This window comes from Microcaecilia unicolor, chromosome 5 (genome assembly GCF_901765095.1).
Source record: "Microcaecilia unicolor chromosome 5, aMicUni1.1, whole genome shotgun sequence".
NCBI classification, from domain to species: Eukaryota; Metazoa; Chordata; class Amphibia; order Gymnophiona; family Siphonopidae; genus Microcaecilia; species Microcaecilia unicolor.
Window position 1 is genome coordinate 160,956,382 of NC_044035.1, and position 19,803 is coordinate 160,976,184.

At 43.2% G+C, this 19,803-nt stretch overlaps 1 protein-coding gene across 1 annotated transcript in view; it reads left to right on the plus strand.

Annotated features, from left to right (window-relative positions):
- The window catches only part of SCD (stearoyl-CoA desaturase), a 36,404-nt gene that overhangs the window by 7,261 nt on the left and 9,340 nt on the right, over positions 1–19,803 (plus strand). Inside the window, exons 2-4 of the mRNA XM_030203513.1 lie at positions 2,774–3,038; positions 12,897–13,027; positions 14,280–14,485. Coding sequence (XP_030059373.1) covers positions 2,792–3,038; positions 12,897–13,027; positions 14,280–14,485 — 584 coding nt within the window. The 5' untranslated portion in view covers positions 2,774–2,791. The remainder of the gene's footprint in view (positions 1–2,773; positions 3,039–12,896; positions 13,028–14,279; positions 14,486–19,803) is intronic.

Sequence of the window (19,803 nt, forward strand, 5' to 3'; positions counted from 1 at the left end):
GGAAGGAAGACAGAGAGAGAGGTGCTGGCACATGGGGGGGGGGGGGGGAGAGAATAGGGACACAAAATGATGTTGGATAGGGCAAGAAGAGGGACACAGAGATGGGTCGGTTAGATAGGGATGAAGAGAAAAGATGGATGGTGGACATTGAGAGAGAAGAAGTTCCAAATGGATAAGAAGACTGGCTAGACAGTTAATAGAAGAAAGAGGAAAGCAGAAATCAGAGACTAGGACCAACACAATAAGAAAAATAAAATGACCAGACAACAATTAGAATATGTCAGTTTTTGGAATGTGCATCTGCCAGAACTAGTTTTAGACATGGCTGAGGCCCTCAAAAAAAAAACCTCACTCATTGGCAAGTCCAATCACTATACAAAGTACCTATCAGAAGGAAGCAGTAAGAAATCAAATAGCATCAGCTTCACCATAGAAGTAGTTTTATATCAACATATATTGTAAACATGATGAGGCTATTGTGAAGAATGGTGAGGATGGAGCTCCCACCTCAGGCTCCCAGGTCCCTCTTTCACTCAGGGTGAGCTGGTTCTTAGTATGCAGATTTTATGCAAATTCAGATCCTACCCCTTTTTACTCGGGGTGACCTGGTTCTCAAAAAAAGCAAACAGAGTCAGGTCTTATCAACAGGATTTCTTCCATACAAATCTTTATTTCAGCCCATGGGGCACACCTCTCTTAGCTTAAAACACTTTCACAAGCTCAACAGTTCTTCCAGCTTAACCATTTCCTTTCTTCCTCTCAGTGCAATCTTCCAGTTTAAACATTTCTTCTTGCACAGTCCCATGTCCCTTTATTTCTTCCCCCTGAGCCCTTTCCCACTGGCATTTTGGCTCAGTACTAGCTCAGTCCAGGACACCCAGTCTCTTCTCAATAATAACTCTGGGACACACAGTACCTCTTCACTGTTCTAACCACAGCCTTGGCATCTGGGACACACAGTAGCTCTCTGAACACATAGTTCTTATCCTGGCACTCTAGGGCCTTCTTACCCCAGCCAGCTTCCCTGCCTTGCACCTAGTTCACCACAAGTCAAAAGGGCTCAGCCAGTACTTCACCTGGGGAGCTCCAGCCACCAGCTCCAGCTCCCAGCTCCTTCTTCAGCTGCTAACCCACTCCCCTTTCTCAGGTGGGGTATTAAGGGTTTAATGGCAAACAGGACCCAGCCAGGGTTGCCAGGTGGAAAATATTTTTCCAGCCTAAAGGAGCCCAAAATCCAGCCCAAAACCCGCCCAAACTCAAACCCCGCCCCTGACGCCCCCGCCGTCATCAACCCTGCCCCCGCCGTCATCGGCCCTGCCTTCCCCGTCACTAACCCCGCCTCCTACGTCACTAACCCTGCCTCCCATGTCTCTAACCCCGCCTCCCACGTCACTAACCCCGCCTCCCACGTCACTAACCCCGCCCACCGCGGCCGAAAAAGCCACCTAAAAAAACCGCCCGAAGCACAAAAACCAGCCCAAAAAACCGCAACCCGCCGCGGGCAAAAATTTCCCGCGGTGGGTCGCGGAAAACCGCCCAATTGGGCGGTAAAACCGCCCACCTGGCAACACTGGACCCAGCCCATAACCGGCTGCACCTGTTTCCACCCCCAGGACTCTCCCCGGTCCTAGCGAGCTCCAGCTATACCTCCCCTTTGACTCACCTAGCCCTTCTCCCTGGACATTTTAGGGGGGGTCAGCGCCCTCTAGGGGCCTAACCAGGGTAGGACAGCCTCATAATCCTTACAATATCCAACTTAAGACTCCTGAGGAAGGCCTTCGGGCTGAAACACGACTCATGTTGAGTCTTTGGATATTGAAATTAAAGGTGTTATTTTGGACATCGTCTGCTGCCCTTTCTTTTGTCACCCTTGTTTTGATTGTTTTGTCTGCGTGTTCACAAGGGTCATTGCTCTTCTGTTTTCCTGCCATTTAAACATAGGCCACCATGGTTATATGCCTGACAGCTAAGTTTGCTTCTCATTTGCAAGTTCAGTGGTGCCATATAAAAACACTAGGCCCAATGGTCAAAGGATTTATTCTCCTAATTTTGAGAGTTATGCTCATAAATTGGCCTGTTTTTGAAAAATTATTAGGGCTGAGTGCATAACATTTTACTTAAAATTCCACTCAGCTTAAATTTAGGAGCATAAAAAGTGGGTGGTAATGGAGCAGGTTTAAGCCACAGAAAAGAAGTTCAAATACAAGAGAGGAACAAAATTAAATACTGAAGGAAAGTCCACAATTGTTAATATTAGTTTTCAAAAAATTGTTACATTTATTAGTTGTCACAGTGTAAAGTGTTTTTGGCATGGGTGTATCACGTAAAAATGAATGTGCAATGATTATATGAATTGGTGGACTAACAATTGACTTTAACAAGCATTGACTTAGTCAGTGATGGTCCAGTTACTATTATGAGCACATTTCACAACATTATTAGTGCATAAGTTACATTTTGAATTTTGTGCTTTACTGTGGGTTATTTGATTTCAAATTTCAGAGAAAAAAAGCTAGCATTGATTTTTAGTACTAGGCTCATATATTAGGCTCACAGATCTAGACAAATGAATGGCAGGCTTAAATTTATGAGCATAACTTAAGCTCCAAAATTTAAGATGCATTTTCAACTGAAAACTTATGGTCACAAGTTAATAGGGCACAAATTTAGGAGCCTAACTTAGGAGCAAAAAATTAAGATCTCAGCACTTTCAGAATATTGGGCCCCTTAATAATAATAATCATAATAAGATTTTCTGTCTTCTGTCCCCCAGCTCTCGCTGAATTTCAAGATGACTAGCAGAGTCACTCAAGCCACCGTGACAACTATACAGCAAAAGCCTCCGGCACCTGAGGAGGTGACAGCAAATGGCGTCATGACAGATGACCTCTTTGATGAAAGCTACCGTGAGAAAGAAGGTCCAAAGCCTCCCATGAAAATAGTGTGGCGGAATGTGATTGCTATGTCGCTTCTCCACATAGGCGCCTTGTATGGCATGACACTGATACCGTCTGCAAGATTTTACACCTGGATGTGGTGTAAGTACAGCAAGCTTCTTACTTCCATTTCTCAGATTCCCCAAACAACCTATGTTCCTTGCACTTGGTGCATTTTTTTTTTCTAGCGACTGTCTGGTTGATATTCAAAATGACTTAACCTGCCAGAAACGACTGCTGACCAGTTAAATCACTTGTTTGGGCTATCCGCTCATTTTCAGTGGTACTTAAGTGTTTATCATCGCTGAAAATTGGCGGTTAGCACCTAAGTGAATGCCGGCTATTGTGGGGGCATTCCAAGCATGGAGTCGGTACTTGGCTGGTTAAGTGCCAATATTCAGCACTTAACTGGCCACGGTAACTGCATAAATGGGACCACATAAAACACAGTCCTATCTTTATGCGGCTGGTTAAGTTCTGAATATCGACTTAATCGGAGAAAGCAAGGAGTGGGAACAGAGTCAGGGTCTTCAAAACGGACCAGAGACACTGGAAAAGGGTGATAAACTGCAATAAATGATGACTCAACAAGGTACCATGTTTTGGCACACATGGTGCCTTCCTCAGGAGTCTTGGTTTATGTTTAAAAATAAATTGAGTCTTCCATGGGTGAAATCTGAGAGGAGGTGGTCGTTAGACAATGCAGTGCAGGTCTCCATGAGGCACTTATCTTAACTGCTGGATGACAAGCTAGCTGAATTGCATGCTTCGTTGGATGAGATCAAGGACAGTGTTGCAGGGCATGCGGTGCACTCGCAGCAGTCAGAGGAACACACATCTCAGCAGGAGGACAGAGCCCATGCGATGGAAGAGAGGGTGCGTGTTCTGGAGGCCCTGTTAAAGACCGGGAGCTGTTGGAGTTTGTGGAAACATGGATCCCCAAGACCTTGGGGCTTCCCCAAGATGTTGGACTGGCAAAGGTAGAATGTGTACATCGCATTGGAGTCCGTAGGGAGGAGAATAACAGACCCAGACTGGTCATTGCACACTTCTTGAATTATGTGATAAAGCCAAGCTAAGGGATTTATACAAGAGGCAGCACAATCGGGATTACAAAGGTGCTCAAGTCTTGCTTTTCCCAGACTTCTCACTAAGGGTCACCAAGCAGGGCAGGATGGTGGTGCCATTTTGCTCATAGTTGCTTGCAAGGGGAATAAAATTTGCTCTCCAGTACACTGCAAAAGTGCGAGTTACCTTTAAAAACTGCATGGTTACCATGAGTAAGAGCTGAATACATCGATACTAAAGGGACTCATGAGGCAGGCCTTTACGGCCGAAACACGATTTCATGTCGAGTCCATTGCATTCGATTCCTTTAATAGCAGGCAGTGTGGTGCGGTGATTTTCATCCATAAACGGGTTGCTTTCTAGGGCCATAAAAGTATTCAAGACCCGGAGGGCAGGTATGTGGTATGGCTTGGAGAGATTATAGGGAGAAAATTGCCTTGTGTTCACTGTATGCTCCTAACCAGTATTCTCATAAGTTCTCTTCTAATCTCATGGCTGTTGCGGCTCCACTGCAGGAATATCAGCTGGTGGTTTGAGGTGATTTCAGTATCCCCGCAGATCTTCTCGTACATTGTAATCCCCCCAAACCGAGACCTAAAGAGGGAAAAGGGAAAAGGGTTAATTTTATTATCAGTGAGCTAGGCCTCCTAGATCTATGGTGTGCCCTGCACCCGGAAGAGCATGATTTTACATTACACTCATACAAATTTATGTGCACCTGCCCCCTCAAGCTTAATTTGCATCTTATGTGCCTTAATTTACCAGTGCATTCATGATCATTTTGCCACAGGCATGCTGAAATCTTAAGTCTATCCTTAACCTACCAACACCCCTAAATGATCAATCTGGCATTGTGTTGGAGCATAAATCCCTAAAATGAACTGGAGTCATCTAATTCTAAATAATGGCTTGCCAGACCATAACATGTCTCTTATAACTGTGTTAATTTTAAGCCAGTTTTTGATTATCCAGTCACTGACTTTGCTCAAACAAGGCAGAAGTTTCCTAAGGGCTTCAAGATGACTACTGTCCCGTGTGAGAAGCAATAGTATATCATCTTCATATAATAAATATTTATTTATAGCATATTTCTTGGATGAGTTTCCTCAGTGGGTGGAAGTATATCAGTATTGCCATACTGGGAAAGACCAAAGGTCCTTCAAGCCCAGCATCCTGTTTCCAACAGTGGCCAATCCAGGTCACAAATACCTGGCATATATTAGGAAGCAGTGTAGAAATAAATGATTTCTGGGGAACTCCTCAGAAAACAGATCATGAATCAGATTCAAAATTCGTAAGCACAATTTGAGTTGTTGCTTCCAAAAATAAATAGCTTGGCATCCATTAATGTCATAAAAAGGTACAGTCTTAAGATAGCTCTGACATCAGGTCAAGCATTTTATTCTATGTATTAGAAAGCCACAAGACTCAATATTGGACTGGATAACTTTTAGCCTGCTGGCGTCAAATGATGAAAAGATATTGACAGTTCTGATGCAAAGCATTGTGGGACTTATCAAATGCATTAATAATGAGAGCGATAAAGAGAGCACTGGATGGCACATTGACAGGAGGAGTTCTATGGCAGCCCCAGAAGTCTGTGGCCTGGATTGTAAAGGTCTGCAGGAAGGAATCAGAATACAGTCATTAGAGCAATGAACAAGTCTCAAAATGCTTCATTGGCTTACACTTTTGTAGAATTGAACTGAAAATAATGTTGCGCCAGATTAACAGTAAAAAAATAATTTTTAAATCTTATTGAAAATTCTGTATTCTACTTTACAGAGTGGAAAAGTAGCCTATTGGTTAGAGCAATGGGCTGAGTACTTGGAAAGGCAGGGTTCAAATCCCACTGTAGCTCCTCATGTCCATGGGCAAGTCACTTTACCCTCCATTTCCTCAGGTACAAATTTAACCCCTGTTTATGAAGCCGTGCTAGTGGCTGCCGGTGCGGTAATGCTGACACAGCCCATTCACTTTGAATGGGCTGTGTCAGGATTGCCGCATGGCTTTGTAAACAGGGGGGTTAGATTGTGAGGTGAGCTCTCTGGAGACAGGAAAATATCTGGTGTACCTGAGGGTAATTTAACTCACATGGAATTAACTACTAAGAAAGGCATGAGCTAAATCCAAAATCCATTCCCCCTCATGTGCCACAAAAAACATTCCCCCCCCCCCCCCCCCGATATTCAATGCTATTTAACCGGTTAGAACGGCTGCTGACCGCTGGCTATCCCCCACTAAATATCCCCAGTTAGCGGCTAACAGCCAATTATATCGCCCAATATAAACTGGCTGTCCACCGATTTTTAAATCAGGTTTTGCGTCCATATTTGGCGGCTTGAAAAACTAACAGGCTTATTTTCGAAAAAGAAGGGCGCCCATCTTTTGACACAAATCGGGAGATGGGTGTCCTTCTCCCAGGGTCGCCCAAATCGGCATAATCGAAAGCCGATTTTGGGCGTCCTTAACTGCTTTCCGTCACAGGGACAGCCAAATTTCACGGGGGTGTGTCAGAAGCGTAGTGCATGCGGGACTGCATGGCATGCCTAACACATGGGTGTCCTCGACCGATATTGGAAAAAAGAAGGGCGTCCCTGACGAGCACTTGGCCGACTTTACTTGGTCTATTTTTTGTTACAACCAAGCCTCAAAAAGGTGCCCGAACTGACCAGATGACCACCAGAGGGAAACGGGGATGACCTCCCTTTACTCCCCCAGTGGTCACCAACCCCCTCCCACCCTAAAATAAAAAACTTTTTAGACATTTTTTGCCAGCCTCTATGCCAGCCTCAAATGTTATACCCAGCTCCATGACAGCAGTATGCAGGTCCTTGGAGCAGTTTTAGTGGGTGCAGTGCACTTCAGCCAGGCGGAGCCAGGCCCATCTCCCCCTACCTGTTACACTTGTGGTGGTAAATGTGAGCCCTTCAAAACCCACCAGAAATCCACTGTACCCACATGTAGGTGCCCCCCTTCACCCCTTAGGGCTATGGTAGTGTTGTACAGTTGTGGGGAATGGGTTTTGGGGGGCACAGCACACAACGTAAGGGACCTATGCACCTGGGATCAATTTGTGAAGTCCACTGCAGTGCCCCCTAGGGTGCCCGGTTGGAGTCCTGGCATGTGAGGGGGACCTGGCTCCTCCCACGACCAAGTGGCTTGGATTTGGTCATTTCTGAGATGGGTGTCCTCGGTTTCCATTATCGCCGAAAATCGGGGATGACCATCTCTAGGGTCGACCTAAATGTTGAGATTTGGGCGTTCCCGAACGTATTATCGAAACGAAAGATGGACGCCCATCTTGTTTCGATAATACGGGTTTCCCCGCCCCTTCATCGGGACGTGCTGCGAGGACGTCCTCAGGAAAACTTGGGCGCCCCTTTCGATTATGCCCCTCCTAGTATATCTTTGGCCAGTTTAAAGATAACCGGTAAGTCTGGATATCGACTTGTATGGTTATCTTTAAACCAGCCAAAAATAAACCAGATATTCAATGCCCATCACCGGAATGAATATCCAGACTTAGCGCCGACCCCAGGAGTTAGCCAGTCTTAACTCCCAAGGTCTGAATATCAGCCTCATTGTGTTCTTCTTCAGGTATCTCATTTCCAATTTCCAGTTAAAATTTGCATAAAACATTTGTGAGTCCACTCTGCTGGGACAGTTTATCAGGAGACCTTAGGTATCTAACAGATGTCTCTGTTTTTAGAAAGTGGCTGTTTGGGGCTTTTTTGGGAGAGGACATGCTGATCCTTTGATATGCCTGTTGGACTCTGGTTTTTTTACTGTTTCACTTGGTTTTAATTTATGTTATTGCTATTTATTGATGTATCGATTCCTGTGTTTTATAATTGCTGTACGCTGGTTTGTAGCCTTGTTGGGGGAAGACAGTTACAAGAATGTCAAATGAACAAACTGTGAGAAAGGATAGTGTCTGAAAACCATGTGATCAAATTCTCTTCAGCTATTGACTCTCCATGTGAACTCGGACAATGCCCTTTTCCTCCTGATGCCTTCCCTAGCCTGTACCATTAATAACATTGCTTCTTCTCCCCTTTGAAAGCTGTCTGATCAGGTACAAAAATTGATAGCCAGCCTCATCAATCCTAAAGTTAGCTGTGCATGTTTGTTTACAGTACAAAGACAACCAGGATCTAGTTTAGATGACTAATGCTATGTGAATCCAAATCATTATGATTATTAAGTACAAGCCACCTGCCTACCTAGCCATTAATGACGAAGTCCTTTAGATGAGCATTTCAGTCTGCTGAATCACTAATGCGTGTCACAGGCAGGTACAGAACATGTGGCAGTAGTGCAGGCTTGCTTTATGCACTTCCACCTCACAGAATAGGTACAACACAGCCAGAAGCAGTAAAAAAAACAAACAAACAACAAAAGAACAAAAAAAATGACACATCCATAAAAGGAATTTTCATCTCAGTAAAAGTATCATGAGCAACAGGGCTTCTGTCTGGTGCCATGGGCTTAGGCCCTGTAAAGCTGCAGTACCCAGGAGCTAGGGACTACGTCTCAGAGCAGAGAGGGATGAATCTCAGCATAGTGGAGATAGTTTTACATACCTTTTTTGCGTGTAAAATGCTGCGTTATGCTTGTAAAAGGCCTCTTAGAAAATTAGGTTGCACCTAAATGTACATACAATGCGTGTAGGTCAGTGATTCCCAAATCTGGTCCTGGAGGCACCCAGAAACCACATAGTGGCTGAACACAGGAATCCTACGAAGGAAACAAGCCAGAAAATAGAAGCGGGAGACCGAAAAAATGCTGTCATAAAAATATAAAAGTCTTTGGGCCCTGTTTACTGAGTTAGCTCGCCTACACTTAGTTTGCGCACTAACCGTGTAGGCGCCTATAGGGATATTGTAGACACGTACATGGTTAACGCGTGTACATGGCTAACACGCGTTTCAAATGTTCACGCACCTATAATGCTGCTTAGTAAACAAGGTCCTTTGCTCGTATTACATAAAAGATTTGACACGGCACCGTGTTTCGGCTTCTAGTGCCTGCCTCAGGAGTCTACAAAAAAAACAAACGTAGCCATAAATAAATGTACTTATACAAAATAAAAATGTACATGTAAAAAATGAAAAGGTAAAAAACAAACAAATTATGTAAATGTATCATCATATAAGAAAACAAGATATAAATCATGCAGATGACCAGGGATGCAGAATGAAATTAAAAGTACATAAAGAAATGCATGGCACGTAATGAAAAACTAAAATTAATAAGACCAACTTAATTAAAATGATATAACTGTAATATAAGCAAAGACGTTTATATTGTTATAACTAAGGACTATTTTACATGTTATTTTTATGTATTAAAGTACTGTTTTACATTTTTTTTAAGCCCCGTTGTTTGCTGAGCCTTCATCCATCTCCCACTTCTATTTTTTGGCCTGGAGGCACCTAGCCAGTCAGGTTTTCAGGATATCCACAATGAATATTCATGAGACAGGTTTGTGTGGCCATAGCAGCAGCACATGTAAATCTCTCTCATGAATATTCATTGTGGATATTCTGAAAACCTGACTGGCTGGGGTGTCTCCAGGACCAGGTTTGGGAATCACTGGGCCCCTTTTACAAAACGGCGGTAAGCCCAAGTCCGGCGGTACTTCCCACCCCCGCGCCGTTATATCTGGCACTAGAAAAGTATATTTTTGTAGCGCCGGTGTGTACCCGGCAATAATCAGGCAGTGCCGTGCGCTGCCCGGTTACTGCCGGGTTAGCGCGGGAACCCTTAGGTAAGGGCTCCCCCTGAAATGGCTACACGGCAAGTGCTTTACTTGCCGCACAGCCAATTCCTGCTGAAAAGAAAGACCTACCATTTTACCCACTGCGGTAAAAGGGGGCCTTGGCACGTCAAAAACACGTGCTGACACCAGCACATGCCCCCTTTTGCCGCAGCTTGGTAAAAGGGGCCCAGAAGTAGGGGCATCCTTGTAGAGTAGATGTGCCCAGGTAAGGAGTTTGAGTCAAGTCATAATTTACATACATATTTTATAAAATAAGTGCATATGTGTGCACTTTACATGGCAACATTTATGCCTGCTCCAGAGGCACTTTTCTGCAGGATTTGTGCTAGTATTTTATAAAGACACAGAAGTACCTGTGTCTTTGTAAAATAGGTGCGTTCTGCCCTACTAACATAGGCATTTTGTTATAAAATTACCCTCAGTAAGTCCAGCTGTGTAAAAAAAAAAAAAAAGTGAGATTGTTAGTATTGACTAAAAAAAAGAAGTCCATGAGTTTGTTGCCCTGTTTAGTGCGTCAAGGCCTCTTAAAGCTTAATATCCTTAAAGCTTTAATATCCAAGAAGTATAACCTTGGCACATCAGCACACACCTAAAGCCTCTTTATTTTCTGAAATTTACTTTATTGAATAAATGTAGCCAATTTACTCTGTCACAGTAGATCTTCAGAAGTTATTGCCCTGAGACAAGAGACTTCGTAATTCTGAGAGCTGTATCAGTGGTTGGAAATAGAGATATGAAGAAAGGAAGCTTTTATTGCAGAGGTGGGAGAGTTGTCAGATAGTTGAAAGCAGTTCAGAGATGGGGTGCTGGGTTTGTGCAATATCTTGAGAAAAAGAATGAATGAGGCAAAAAAAAAGAGTTTTCTTCAGGGGAGCAGAAGGACAAGTGTTGTCCATGGCAAGATGGAGAATGAGCCCCGTGGAGACAGGGAGGTCAAGAAACGTCCCACACAGGCCCAGGGAGGGGGAGATAAAGTGGTCAATAGAGACAGAACCTGCTGCTAGGTAGCAGAGATTGTCCCAGAGGGCAGCCCTCATTTGTAGAGAAAGGTCATACCCTGGCTGAGTCAGGAAATGGCAGTAGGTAAACAAACGAATCAAGCTTGGTAGAGACAGAGAGGAGGTTTTTGCAGGAGAATAGACCACTAGTTACAGACTTTATATAAATAAGTAGGGGTGGCTGCAGTACATGTGAGACTACATTTCACACAATGCATTGCTCATATATCTTTGCAGTGAGTGACTGCAATAGTGAAAATCCTTAGAAGTGAGAATAGCAGTAAAAGCATTAAACACATTTTAGGGCTACACTGTAAAACTATTGTAAGGCTGCCGGGTGGGCAGAACAGTGCCCTGGCACAAACCTCCCTCGCACATTGCTCCTCCTATGTACTTCAAGCCTGCTGTGTAACACCCACGCTTCAGAATGCAGCCATTCAGTTATTAGGGAAGGTATATTATAGGGACTATCATTTATTAGATATAATTGGTTTCCTATAATGTACCGTATTGATTTTAAAATATTAGTATTGGTACATAGAGCATTATTTGAGTTGACCCCACCTTATTTGTCATTGTTGGCTTTTCTCTGTGTTCCTGATAATCTTTTTAAGGTCACGTGGGGATAATAGAATGGTGGTTTCACATATTTCTCAGGCACAGTTGACGACCTCTAGGGATTGTGTGTTTTCCTGGAGGGCACTTTGGAATGGACTTCCTATTGATTTACGGAACATAGAAGTTTTAAGGCAGTTTAAAAGGCAATTTTAAAGGCATATTTCTTTGGAATAGCATTTAATTTGCCAAGTTGAGGGGTTCTGATTTAACCGGATATGCCTGTAGGTCAGGTTAAATAACTTCACTTACTGTGGGGCCATTTTACTAAGCAGCAGTAATCACTAACGCCTGCTTACCGCACGCTAAAAGGCACTACCGCTGGACATATTTCTGGGATCACCGCGCACTACCCACGCACTAAAAAATAGGTTTTATTTTTTTAGCACGGGGCATGTTTGGAGGTGGAGAGTAGGTGTGCCCTGTACTAATTGGGTAGCGTGGGTAAATCTGTGCGTACTGCTAATTAGCGATTAGCACATGAGCCCTTTCTACCTAGTAAATAGGTGGTGGTAAGAGCTCATGCGCTAATGGCCATGCACTAATTGGGAAATTAGCATGCGGCCATCAGTGGGGAAATAGAATTGCAGCCATTTACAGCTGCGCTAAAAATGACCTCAGCACACGGGAAAGCCCAGCGCTACTAATACCGCAGGTCACTTCTTAGCGCAGCTCGGAAAAAGGGCCCCTGTATTAGTTATTTTAAATGTGAGAGTGAAATCATGGCTGTTTGGATATACTTTTACTCGGGGCTTTTTTTGAGGGGGTACTGAGTACAGGCACCTTTTCCATCGTCTGCTAAAATTGACCCTTGGACCCCAAGTTTTAATGAAAGAGCTCAGGCTCTACACACCAATTCTGCCTTGTCATAGGTCCTGTGACTGGTTACAGGGGGCCTGGCGAGTGTGGGGTGGGTCCCTTGGTGATCACCCCACCCTTGAAGGGTGGCCTAGCACTTGAGTACCAGCCCCATTTTTCCTAGAAAAAATGCACTGCTTTTACTATTTTTTGTATTGGAGTTCTTTTTCTAATATATGTCCTTTTTTCTTTTTAATTATTGTAAACCATTTTGATCTTTGATGTAGCTAAGCAGCATATTAAATATTTTAATAAACATGAACATAAAACACTGTAGGACTAAGCTTTTGATATTTACGTTCCATGTTTATTCAGTTCTTGATGGCTCTGTTGACTTTCTGCTATGATACACCACTTTGAGTGAATTCCTTCAAAAAGGCGGTAAATAAATGCTAATAAATAAATAATTACTATAGACTATGCTGGTGGCTCTGATGATGTTAAGTAGTAGTAGTAGTAGTACCTGGCTCCTGGGGATAAGAAAGCAGGCCATAGACTTTTGGTGGTTCACAGCCTGAGCTAGGTTTGATTTTAGTAACATGTAGTTGAAAGATTCTGTGCCCCTTGTCAAGCTTCTGAGCCTCCTGTCTAACAGGGTACTAATTAGCCTGCGCTGTTCTTTCTGTTTCCACACAGCCCTGTTTTGCTTTGTGTGCAGCGCCCTGGGTATAACAGCTGGAGCTCATCGTCTTTGGAGCCATCGATCCTACAAAGCTAAGCTACCCCTTAGGATTTTTCTGGTCATGGCCAGCTCTATGTCATTTCAGGTAAGACGTTATCTCCCACTCTAGCATACTGCGGGGGGGGGGGGGGGGGGGGGACTGAAATGCTCAACATTATGTGCCAAGAGAGGAGTCAAGGACCCAGCTCTCATTTCAAAAGTTACCAAGCAAGGAAAATAAAATGCATCTTATTTCATATGCACCAGATATCCATATATTCTGTGCACACACCTAGGAGCTCTGGTTTTAGTTCTCTCTTTCTGTAATTTTCCCTACACAGCCCCTCTTCTAATTCATGTTCCTTGAGCAATAAACTATAGTGGTTCTCCTTGCTTCTTTCCCATCCATCCTCACATGCATGGCCTCTGTCAGAATAATGGCAATATACACACAGTCGAACACAAATCCTTGCAGACTCGAAAACGACACAGAAAACAGCAAAGCTGAGTCCTCTTTGCTGTTTCCTGTGTGGCTGTTTGAGGATAATATCATTTTCTGCCTTCATGTCCATCACTGATTAGGCTGAATCATAACACTGATTCCATTTTTACTTCTTCCCATTCAGCTTTCCTCAGGGGTCTTTTTACTAAGCCGTGGCAAAAAGTGGCCTGCGGTAGTGTGGGCGTGTGTTTTTGTCGCACGCCGGGTCAGTTTTTACCATGTCTGGGGGGAAACTGATTTTTTGTCAATGGGCCAGGAAAAGGGCGTGCGGTAAAATTGAAACCAGCACTCGCCTATTTACGGCCTGAACCCTTAACATCAGTCATTGATCTAGCGGTAAGGACTCACGCGCTACATGTGCGGTGACAGGTTAGTGCGTGCCAGCTGCTGATTAATGCTGGAAATGCCGCACGCAGTAGGAAATAAAAAAAATAATTTGTCCCAGTGCACCTTCCAGAGCCTATATGGTGCCTCTTTGCGCTGGCTAATCAATTGGCAGCTTAGAACTGCTTGATAAGACATCTGGTGAACCTCAGTCTTTGATGTGCTCTAAAGAAATGCACCAGCTGTTTTTGGACAGCTACAAAATCAAATATATTTTTTAAATTGTTCTTGGCTTTAATCCTCCACTGTTGTGGTGCAGTAGCACTCATTTAGGTATGACCTGCAGTTTTGTATGTAACAAAGCACAAAGGTGATAGGAATTACGCTACAACACACCCTTTGCTGTGTGTTATTGCTAGCTTGGCTGATAACCATGTCTTGATGATTGGTGTGTGTTGCAGAACAGAAGGAAGATATAAATATCATGCTGTCTACCTATTGAACTAATCATCTTCCCCTTTTCTGTGCCCAGAATGATGTCTATGAGTGGGCTCGAGACCACCGTGTCCATCATAAATACTCTGAGACAGACGCAGACCCTCACAACGCTTCCCGAGGCTTCTTCTTCTCCCACATTGGCTGGCTGCTTGTGCGCAAACACCCTGACGTTATTGAAAAGGGAAGCAAGCTGGACCTCAGTGACCTGAAGGCTGACAAAATTGTTATGTTCCAGAGAAGGTGAGCCACGGAGATCTTTAACTCTTTCCTTCTTATGTTAAACATGATGTATACTGGTAAAAGAATGGTTTTCACATAGCTGACATTGGGGCAGCTGGGTTGAAAATCTGCTTATTGCTGAAGGGTGCTTTGCCCATATACCTCCTTATAAAACACCTCTCTCCAAAGTACTTTCCCTAAAAAAAAGAAAACTCCTGGTGATGTGTAGCATTACTGGGAGACTCTACAGTTTTTCATAGTGCTTCCAGACAGACATAGTAGCTTGATTCTGACAAGCAATCTTGTGCTCTACACTACACACCATTTTCACCATTGTATCAGGGCCAGGGTGTGCTTGTGCTTAGAATAGTCAAGAACGGTGGAAGCACTTTGGAAGTAAAGGTCAATTGCAAATCATATTTTTAAATATATGTTATCACAGGCTCACAGTATTATTGTACACCTACGGGGAACGGATTTTAGAGCCATAAACTTTGGGGTCAGTATTCAAAAGGGTTTAACCAGACAGGAGAGGCTGCTGACTAGTTAAACCCCACTGAGCGAGCTGGCTGCTGATATTAAGTTGCACTTAACAGGTTACTGCCACTGAATATGTCCGCTAACCAGCAATCTCCTAACCAGATAGGCTAGGGGCAGGCTGGGGGCGCAGCATCAACCTAGCCAGTTAACAGCAATTTTTAGTCCTCTAACCAGCTAAGTAACTACATAAAGGGGCCCTTTTACTAAGGCATGTCAAAAAATGGCCTGCGCTGGTCTAGGCCTCATATTTTGGACGCGCGCAGGTCCATTTTCAGCGTGTCTGCAAAAAAGGCCTTTTTTGTGGCCAAAAATGGGCATGCAGCAAAATTAAAACCAGCGCGCGTCCATTTTTGGCATGAGACCTTACCACCACCCATTGACTTAGCGGTAAGGTCTTGTGCGTTAACCAGGCGGTAATCGTCAGTGTGCATACACTGCCGATTACTGCGTGTTTTGGACGCACGTCAAACATGGAGTTACCGCTCGAGGCGCGCAGTAGCCTGGCGGTAGTTCCAATTTGAAATGCGTTGTATTCGCGTAGGCGCCTATGTGCCTTAGTAAAAGGGCCCCAAAGTTAGGACAGCAAAACAACTGTCCAGCTTTGTATGGCGAGTTAACTTGGCAATGGTCTGAATATCGGCCAGAGCCCAGTTAACTTCCAAGTCGGCAGAATCACCTAGATATTCAGTGCTAGGAGCTGTAAATGCTCCAGCACTGAACGCTGGAAGCAGCTTGTAAGCCACTCACTGCCACAGGCTTTCAACCGCACATATTTATTAGATAAAATATGCATTTCTAGGTCCTGTATCTTATTTTGATTAGAAGACCCTTGGTATGTATTTGGGATGGTCTGAACTGGACCTGGACATGCCATTACACTACGCATGAAAGTGACCAGCACTTTCCAGAATTCGTATGAAATCTGCCATCTTTTCAATCAATGCTTAATTAAACTATGGAATTTTCTGCCAAAATTATGGTCAAGATGATTAATACAGCTGAGTTTTAAAAGAGGTTTGGACACGTTTCTAGACAGCAGGTCTATTCAGTATTATTTACAGCCTTATGTGTCGCCATGTCCCACTTCTGGCTATTTGAGATCTGGCATGCATTTCAGGTAACCTGGACTAGGTTGAGCCTCTTCATAAAGGCAGTTAATTAATCCCAATAAATAAATAGCCACTGTCAGGAACAGGATACTGGGCTTGATCGATCATTGATCTGCCCTTAATGTAGCTGACCTAACGGACGTCCATCTGCGGTTTTGTTTTAACGAAAGGATTGAATGGCCAGTTGTTGTTTTGCACTGTAACTACAGTAGTTGGTGATGGCAATGAATTAGAAGTTTTATAATGTGGTTGTCAGTGATGATAATGACTGATAGAGAACTTGACCTTTCCCTGTCACTGAACAGATTATCAGCAAGGGTTTCCTGAGACCTAGAGATATCTGGTTTTGCAAAGATAAACTTGGAAGAAATATCAGAGCTTCCCTATCCTTGCCGGCACCAATTCCCACCCCAGATGAGTTGCATAACTCAAAATAAACCACACAATAAAGTGGTGACTGGGCATTCAGCCAGCTGAGTCGCATGATACCAATCACGTGAGCGAACAACATCGCTTCTTGGCATTGTGGAAAAAATCCAAGTGTAAGATCTTGGCTATAAACTGACAACAGTCCCTTCTTGGCTGAGATGAAGAATCTGTACAATGTGGAAGGTTCAACATCCACTGAGGATAGGATGTTGGGGATTGTCAAAGCAGTAGGATCCCCCCTCATGCTATAAAAGAACTACAGTCTGAACCCCAAATTTTATAGGTTGTAAAATGGCTTTAAAAGGTTTGGACATGGGCTGATCCAATGGCTCAGTGCCAGTTCTGTGCATTGCAATAATGTGGATCTGTGTTAGACTCCCAGATTCGGTCTTCTGCTTCTCAGGCTTTCTAGGGTTGTCAATGTCACAGAGGCAGAGTTCAGATTCTTATGAGGGGAAGGGGAGAAATTTGATATTGTGTATCTGGATTTTCAGAAGGCATTTGACAAAGTACCTCTTGAAAGACTCCAGAGGAAATTGGAGACTCATGGGATAGGAGGTAGTGTTCTATTGTGGATTAAAAACTGGTTAAAAGATAGAAAACAGAGAGTAGGGTTAAATGGTCGTTATTCTCAATGGAGAAGGGTAGTTAGTGGGGTTCTCCAGGGGTCTGTGCTGGGACCGCTGCTTTTTAACATATTTATAAATGACCTAGAGATGGGAGTAACTAGTGAGGTAATTAGATTTGCTGATGACACAAAGTTATTCAAAGTCGTTAAATCGCAGGAGGATTGTGAAAAATTACAAGAGGACCTTACGAGACTGGGCATCTAAATGGCTGATGACGTTTAATGTGAGCAAGTGCAAAGTGATGCATGTGGGAAAGAGGAACCCGAATTATAGCTACGTCATGCAAGGTTCCACGTTAGGAGTCACGGACCAAGAAAGGGATCTAGGTGTTGTCGTTGATGATACGTTGAAACCATCTACTCGGTGTGCTGCTGCGGCTAAGAAAGCAAATACAATATTAGGTATTATTAGAAAAGGAATGGAAAACAAAAATGAGGATGTTATAATGCCTTTGTATTTCTCCATGGTGCGACCGCACCTCGAATATTGTGTTCAATTCTGGTCGCTGCATCTCAAAAAAGATATAGTGGAATTAGAAAAGGTGCAGGGAAGGGCGACGAAAATTATAAAGGGGATAGGATGACTTCCCTATGAGGAAAGGCTAAAGCAGCTAGGTCTCTTCAGCTTGGAGAAAAGACGGCTGAGGGGAGATATGATAGAGGTCTATAAAATAATGATTGGATTTGAACGGGTAGATGTGAAGCGTCTGTTCACGCTTTCCAAAAATACTAGGACTAGGGGGCATGCGATGAAGCTACAATGTAGTAACTTTAAAACTAATCGTGTAATTAAACTCTGGAATTTGTTGCCAGAGAATGTGGTAAAGGCGGGTAGCTTAGCGGAGTTTAAAAAAGGTTTGGCCGGCTTCCTAAAGGAAAAGTCCATAGACCGTTATTAAATGGACTTGGGGAAAGTCCACTATTTCTGGGATAAGCAGTATAAAATGTTTTGTACTTTTTTGGGATCTTGCCAGGTATTTGTGATCTGGATTGGCCACTGTTGGAAAGAAGATGCTGGGCTTGATGGACCTTTGGTCTTTCCCAGTATGGCAATACTTATGTACTTATCCATTGAACTTCACCTGCAAAGATATAATTATATGTTTCTGCTAATTATATGTCATGCTACTGTAGCACAGGGTCCCATTTTATGCAATGAGACCCTGTGCTAAAATAGCACAACTTGTGGTAAAATAACCCATCTTAACGATAGCCTACGTTGGTAACTACGCCCCTCAGACCAGTACTGAATTAAATTATATCTCTAAAACTATAAACAGAATATCACAGAGAGCTTACCACAAGGATTAAAATAGTCAACAAAATGTATTTAAAGTTTTAATTAAACCTCCTTAAATGTTTAGGTCTTTTTACCACCTCTACAAATCTTCATATATCAGTTACCCTCAATTTGCAGAGATAAAAGACCAAGGCTGCGCGTCTATGAGAGAGTTGTTTTATTCACTTACCAAGTATATTGATACAATTAATATTTTCTCATGGGAGGATAAAACTACTGCATAAATATGCTTACTGTATCTATCACTCCCACATACTGAACTAAAACAGCTATTTTTATACACTTGTGTTTACAATGATTTACAATGCCTCAACAAGCTATCTTACCCAGGATCATCCTGCCTTCTTTCAAAGTCATCTAGTTTCTCTCACCTGCTAAACCACATTCCCATGTTTGTTTAGGCTTCCTCCTTTCCCAGGCCTGTTTTGCCCGTAAGGATATCATATCAGATCATAAGTTCCTGGGCCTCCTGATTTATGGCCTTTGCCCTTTGACTGTACTCCAGGGTGCATAACTGTGTTTCTTATCTACAGTCTCCTCTTGAAGGCCTTTAGTAAGGGCTTCACCTGGTTGAAGTGAGAAGTATGCCCAATAGTTAGTGCCCCAGCCGCAGGCTGTCTTAGGTTACAAACCACTTAAATTCCATTGGCTGGAAAAGGTCCATCTTACCCATCCTGGCCACACGACCTCATGTATGGGCACTAAGAAGCATATGGGCCTAGATCGTACATGGGGAGATTATGGATACAAGTCATGTTCCATATCCACATAGAAAAATCGTGAGCAGGGATCGGGCTAAGTGTAACAAGACAATGTGGTTATAGTGAAATATATATTGCCCCTCTTCAACCTTCCCCAGGCCTAATGCTACTTACAATATCTTCCCATCTAAATGATCCTGGAGAAAGATAACAATGCTAGGCAAAGGAAATCATAAAAGATTTAAACATCATCATCAAAATACATCTTCAATCTGTGTTAATGTGTAGTTTCTCATATAGAACATAGGGTCCTATGGTTTCTCTCTTACTTAAACAGTTTCAATTAAACGTTGTACTAAGCTTCTGATACAAGGTATTACACAACAGCCAAGAAGTACAAATACAGCAATAACAATTATCATTGTGGTTAAACTAGATAATATGAAAGTTTTCCATTTCCCCAAAATATTGTCCATCCACCCGGTCCAGGTGGTATCTATACCAGAATTCTCAGCAAGTTCATGTGGCATCTAATTGAGCAGCAATACTTTTAACTGCATCTCGAGTATAATTAATGAAGTGCTGTTGATTATAATAAATGTAATTAAGCCAATCAACATTCTTGTTAATAG